This window comes from Sipha flava, unplaced genomic scaffold (assembly GCF_003268045.1).
Source record: "Sipha flava isolate LNK unplaced genomic scaffold, YSA_version1 50471_pilon_pilon, whole genome shotgun sequence".
In the NCBI taxonomy this organism is placed as follows: domain Eukaryota; kingdom Metazoa; phylum Arthropoda; class Insecta; order Hemiptera; family Aphididae; genus Sipha; species Sipha flava.
Window position 1 is genome coordinate 2,425 of NW_020273394.1, and position 6,876 is coordinate 9,300.

At 31.6% G+C, this 6,876-nt stretch overlaps 1 protein-coding gene across 1 annotated transcript; it reads left to right on the forward strand.

Annotated features, from left to right (window-relative positions):
* The first annotated feature begins 1,353 nt into the window (after positions 1 to 1,353).
* Positions 1,354 to 5,194, forward strand: LOC112690447 (MAPK/MAK/MRK overlapping kinase-like). Its single transcript, XM_025564463.1, has 3 exons — positions 1,354 to 1,741; positions 2,189 to 2,839; positions 5,109 to 5,194. Exons 1-2 carry the CDS (start codon positions 1,354 to 1,356, stop codon positions 2,836 to 2,838), a joined length of 1,038 nt encoding a protein of 345 aa, XP_025420248.1. The 3' UTR covers position 2,839; positions 5,109 to 5,194.
* Positions 5,195 to 6,876: the final 1,682 nt, after the last annotated feature.

Consider the following 6,876-nt stretch of genomic DNA (forward strand, 5'->3'; position numbering starts at 1 on the left):
TGTATTTGCCCGGCAGTGTGTGTGAAAACACTAAAAACGATACCCAATATTCATTATTCAGATATTATAATAAGTTTTAATTATTTATTGTTTCTGTTAATTTTCTTGTTAAATATATTATCATAAACAAATTCATAATGAGTCATTTTAAAGCGAAATGGAACAATGATGATATTTTCCAATTTTTTGGTACTTCACGATGACCAGTCATGAGGCTGGTACTGACTACTGGTACTAGTGGTACTTATACTACTAGTAACTACTAGTATTTGAATATCGTGTATATGAAATAATTATTTTACTATCTGCTAGTGAGATAGTAAGATAGTATGGTGTTTCGCTAGTAAACTAGCATCGTGTAAACTACGCTTAAATGAGACGCGCGTTCGGTTGCGTTCGAACGCACCGAAACGCTCATGTTTAATTTTGTGCGTTCGGTCGCGATTTGCAGCTATAATTAAACATTATTTTCCCAATGTATTTCCAATGCATTTCCGGCGTTTCAATACACACGGTCGATTTATACGCTGCGATTGCCCCGCGTTTATTTACGTTCATTCATAATTTGTCTACGACAGTAGTCGTATTCGTATACTTATAGTTTACAAAGTTCGTTATTCTATGTTGTTACTTGTTACCCAGCTGGTTAGTTGTTGTTATTTAAGTATAATACTTAAGTATTTAGCATACTTCCATATTAAAACAAAATAAAAAAAAAATAGACGAAACGAAATACAACGAAGTACGGTATAAATATATAATAGTATACGAATTGTACAACATATATAACAGCAGTACTAACTTAGTATACAACAAATTACAAAGAATGTAATGGTTCAAATATCATTTGCCGCGCTATTTATTTTTGAGAAACGTACTCAAATCGTCTAGTGTGAAAGCGCAGTGCGATTTCAAAACGCAGAAAAACGCATCGACACGCGTCTAATGTGTAAGGAGTACGCGTTTGCGTCTTGAAATCGCGACATTCGAAACGCACGGAGACGTGCGTTCGAATCGCCTAGTGTGCAATCCAGTTAATATGTGTTATAAAAATGTTTACTTACTAAGAAAGGTATATTCGATAACCACAGGTATACATTCTTACGTTATTATACTCGTATACATAATATGTGAGATATTTATTGTATTCGTCTCGAAAATTTAACAGAATCATTAACATTTCTGGCTTATATTTTGTAATTTATCTAATAATTTGTCTGAACTGAGTTTGTATAGAAACCAAAACTTTACAATGTTTTCAATTAGTAAATATATTTTGTACGAACAGTGTATATAAATAGGTGCACGTTTCGTTTTCTATGTGTTAAATATATATTTTGTTTTCTCACCATAATGTCTCGGAATAGTAAATTCAGTTATTTTGATTTTACAATGAATTACGATATGAAAACCCAAATTGGTGCAGGCACATTTTCAGATGTATGGCTGTGCGTGAAACGAGATAATGGAAAAGAAATGGCAGCGAAGATATTGAAAAAGGGTTTTAGATCGTCTAAAGTAAACGTGACCACACTGAATAACATAGCCGAAGTGAAAATAGCAAAAACCGTTGAAAATCATCCGTTCTTGCTGATGATGGTAGGAGCTTATTTTTACAAAGAATGTGGAAAGATAGTCTTAGTCTCGGAGCTAATGAAAAAATCGCTATTCGACATCATACGTTCTGGATGTTCTCTGTCACTATTTCGAATCAAAATCTATACGTATCAGATGTTAGAAGGTAATAATATTAATATATTATATTTTCGTCGTGGTGACCAAGGCCGTATCTGGGGGGGTCCAGGGTGTTTGGACCCCCCCCCCCCCCGAAATTTCATCAATATTTTACAAATGTTTAAAATACTTATTTATTTTTAATACCAACATAAATATTTTCAGTCAAAAAATCACTTAAGCTCCAATTAATCATTGACTGCTTTTAATCTTGTATCATAATATTAATTGAAAATATGATATTAATTTTAATAAAAGAAGATTAAATCTTTTTCTGCCTTATTTTTAACCAAATATCAAAAGTTAAAATCTTAATTCAATAAAATTACAATATACATTTTTTGGATCCCTCCCGAAAAAAATTTCTAGATACGGCCTTGGTGGTGACATTACCTATATAGTAATGTTAGTAATAATTAAAAAAATAATAAAACGCAAATGAAATGTTACAAAGGCTTACGGTATCTGCATCAGAACGACTTCGTGCACAGAGACATCAAGCCAGAGAACATTTTGCTGCGATCGCGGGACAAGCAGCTGAAGATTGGCGATTTCGGTACGACGTGCCACGTTTCCGAGGGACAGCCGCACGTGCAATACGTGGCGACCCGGTGGTATCGTTCGCCCGAGTGCATGTTGACCCGGGGCTATTACGGGAAAAAAATGGACATTTGGGCCATGGGCTGCGTGATATACGAAATGGTCATGGGCCACGTGATGTTCTGCGGAGTGGACGAGGCGGACCAGATGGAGAGGATTGGTTGGGTGCTGGGCCGTCCCAACTCCTCGCTGATAAACAAGTTCAGGAAGAACAAGTCGAACGTGTTCACGTGGCTCTATGAGTCCAGCAGGTCGGATCAAAACTTCGATTTTGGTTGCGGGTTGCGCACCGTATACCAGCCGCACATGCCCGCATACGAAGTGCTGAAAGACATGATCGTTTATGACCCGGCCAGGAGATTTTCAGCCAACCGTTTGTTGCGAAAACCGTACTTCAACGAAATCCGTAACACGTCATATCATCGTAAGGTCGTAGAATTTGAAAAATCGCTCGGCGACAACGACGGAACAACTGCTGACGGTTCGCCCAAACGGATAAAATAGAGTAAGTTGTATACACACTCTATAAACCGTATGGGTACGTATAGTGGCATAGATACAATTTTTTTTCTGGGGGGGGGGGGGGTGTTTAAGAGTCAATTCATAATATTCTTAGTATATGTTAATACAAGGTCCTTTATAATAATACTTCATTTAAAATGGTATTATTATTATGTCCCATATTTAATGAAAATTATTTTGTTACTCAACTTTTAATATATACCTAATCATAGTGAAATTAAAATATAATTTTACTATAATATGTAAATATTAATAAATAATAATCAAATATCATTAAAAAAAAAATCTGGGGGTCGAAACCCCTTACACCCCCCCCATCGTAACTACGCCACTGAGTATGTATATATATATATATGTGCAGTAGAGTTTTGATAATCCGATACACGTGGGATCATTCGGTACTGCCGGAAAAAAAACTAAGCATTCGAACGGCTGAATACGAACCGGTATCTCAACAACATATCGACGGTAAAATAACGCACGACCAAAATATTGCAACTATAATATCGCGAAACCAATATTATATTATCGTAAAGAAATAATACCGCCATACATTATTATCGGGTCTGTATATTGCATTTAACTTTATCTTATCTAATCGTATTCACTTTTTACCTTTTTTTTTTTTTTGAGAGTTCGAAGATTATCTTTAAGGTATTTCATTGAATTTAATATATAATATATTAATTTTTTTTTTTTTAATACTTAAATCAATTCTACTTAATTTAATTTTAATTCTACTAAACAATATTACATGCTTAAAATTACATTATTTATTTATAATAAAATTACTGTTATATTTCATACTGACGATATATATAGTGGTGATATTTATTCCATGCGATATAATGGTTTCGCGATGTTTTAGTTGCGATATTTTTTACCGGCGATATTTTGTCGGTGTTTCATACGAACCAAATCCCAATATAACCTTTTACGATTAATTCAATCACGGATTATTTTAGAGTATATTGGTATATTTATAATTAGTATTGAGTCCCGCGAAATTCTAGGTACAATACTAATTGAGTCCATGTTTTATTACTGAGTTCCGTCAAATTTAAAAAAAAAATGAAAAATCCTTCCCATTTTTACAGGTTTAGGACTTCTACATGAATGGTTAAAAATGGTCTTTTTTTTTAATATTTTATAATCTAATAATCTAGGGATGTAATATTATATGAATCATTTGTATATATAAATAAATAAATGTAGATCATGATCAAATAATATATTTTATATTGGTTATAAAAAATGTTTGCGATAAGCATTGTAGTATGTATTCAAATCTAGTTATTATGTTTGATATGCACGATATCACGTCTACATATCTATACGTAAAGGCGCATTCATGAACAGCATAAGTGTGACAGTAACATATATTTTAATGCTGCGTGGCATAATTTCTGCTGTGTCTGAACTCAAATGGTTGATTTCATATTTTACTCAAAATAATCTTTAGACGAAATTCGTATACTGTTAGTTTCCTAAACCCGTTTGTACTCAGGACTCAACTAGTGTATTGTTTTTTTCCTGGTCATGTAAGTATACGATTTGAACAGGGTGAACATTTAAATGTTTTTATTTTAATTGAAACATTGTTCTGTAAAATTAAAAATACCAACACTAAAAATTATAAACTATGAATGTACAACAAAATTTGTTCAAGAAAACGTGTATAGATATTATAGTCGATTCAAAAATTAAATTATAGCTGGATGTGGGTTCACATGCCAGATTACTAAAGTGGCGTCCCTAGACCCTTTTATATGGGGATGTACAAACTTCATATATGTATTCACATTTATTTATTTTCCTAGTGTAACATTAATAATAAATAACAACATTTTGAAGAAAAAAAAAGGCCACGAGGGACTGCCCCATTCGCCTACCCTAAGGACGCTTCTGGATTACTAAGGGTACCGGACACACATTATGTCGGATTATCAAGAACCAGGACTCTACTGTAGATATATATGTCAAACTCACATTTGTAGAACTGAAATACTTAATAATAACTCGTGATATTTCATAAACGTTACTGAAAAATGATAACCAGATAAATAAATAACGTTCTATATTTTTTATGAGAATTATAGTTTTATATAAAATACAATGCGTATTATTTTTAATTAAAATGTAATTTCGTGGTTACTTAAGTAGAAAGTTATCCGGTTATCAATACATATATTTCTTTATTAAATATATAAAACACTTAATATGAAATAAAAATCAAATGGCATATTTCGTAGGTACTAATGAACATTTCGAATCGCTCAAGTTTTCAAAATCAAAAATTTCAATACACAATAGCGTTAGATGATGATTAGATGATTAGTGGTACAATAATACCTAATATATATATATTATATATATACCGCTTGTACTAATTTATTTACTATCACTATTTATACACCATATCACAAAGGTTTTAGTGTAACATTATAGTTGCAGGCCACAGTAAAGTCGGCCACACACCAAAAGAGCAAAACTACTTAATAGTCCAGTCAAATTAGGAAAAAGATTGGAACTAATTTCTCGAAAGCTGAATTTTGGTACACAATCAGCCCTAGCTTACTGATTAACACACTAAAAGTCCCCAGACATGCCTCTTGTGCATAGCTCTCTATCCCTTAAAAAAAGGGTGCGTACCCTCTTTTCAATCTTATACTATAACTAGTTTAATTTTGGATTTATAGCTAAAAAGTACAAAACAAAAATTAAAGGCCGTAAAATTGTCTATATAAATATGTCATTTTGTGTATTTAAACGATCATGAAATAGCGGTAAGTAAAATTTTTTGAAATTTTTTTTTTTTTTGTTTTTTTAAACTTTAACCAAAATTACTATTCGTACGTTAAAATGAACTATTCAAAAAATTGAAGTTCTAATAATTTTACATAAGATTCCAATTTTTAATATTTTTTTATATGTATTACCGTAGTCTCAAAAATGTTTGATATTTGTATCATAGCAGTGAGCCATAGTTATTTGCAATACTAGAATATTTAACACTTTTGTAAAATAATATAGTCTAATAAGTTCAGCGTACATCACCAATGAACATTACGTTAGTCCTTAATACTATACTGTGAGCATAATTATTTATCCCTTATAAAAGGGCTGAGCATTTTGCTGGTTCTCTTTACAACCAGTGGCGTAGATACAATTTTTTTCTGGGGGGGGGTTGTTTAAGAGTAAGTTTTTAAGTGTTCTTAGTATATCTTAAAACGAGGTCATATATAATAATATTACATTTAAAATGGTATTATTATTATGTCCCGTATTTAATGAAAATTATTTTGTTACTCAATTTTTAATATATACCTAATCATAGTAAAATCAAAATATTTTACTATAATATGTAAATATTAATAAATAATAATCAAATATCAATAAAAAAAATTTGTGTGGGGAGGGTGGAAACCCCTTACACCCTCCCCGTCACTACGCCACTGTTTACAACTCTTTATTAATTCTCTTTAGCCGTAAAAATAAAATCAAAAACGTTTTTAATCGAAATTTAAGAATTTAGGTGCACATTTATTCATCATAGGGTTACACAACTTATTGATATATTTAAAATAGTGAAAAAATCCATAATTATACACTACAAAATGTCTAAATATTGGATATTATACGGAATAAATCGTGTGTATAAAAACAATAATCGTTCATCGAACGCTGATTAATTATTGTAAATATTCTAAGAAAACAAAATAGATACTAGTTATTTATAATCAATATTATTACCAAATATGGAAATGTCTACGAATCTACAATATAAACGGACCTGTTGGCTGTTGAATTTTAAATGAATTTGATTTAAAATCGTTTTAATTATGAAAATGATTTTGATTTTGATATAAAATTGCCGCAATGTACAGTGGCCGCCCCTGTGGGGCATTTTACCGATGGTTAGTGCGCAGATGCGGCAAATATAATGGTACGGAGAGGAGGGGAGTCCAACAGTTTTCTGAATTAAAAGCTAGAAAAGTTAAGTTTTAATATTAATTATAG

Bases quoted from the DNA above. Each gene is read 5' to 3' on its own strand.
- LOC112690447 (XM_025564463.1), top strand. From the start codon at position 1,354: ATGTCTCGGAATAGTAAATTCAGTTATTTTGATTTTACAATGAATTAC. The intron at 1,742-2,188 runs GTAATAATATTA...AATGTTACAAAG, and splicing joins TACGTATCAGATGTTAGAAG to GCTTACGGTATCTGCATCAG.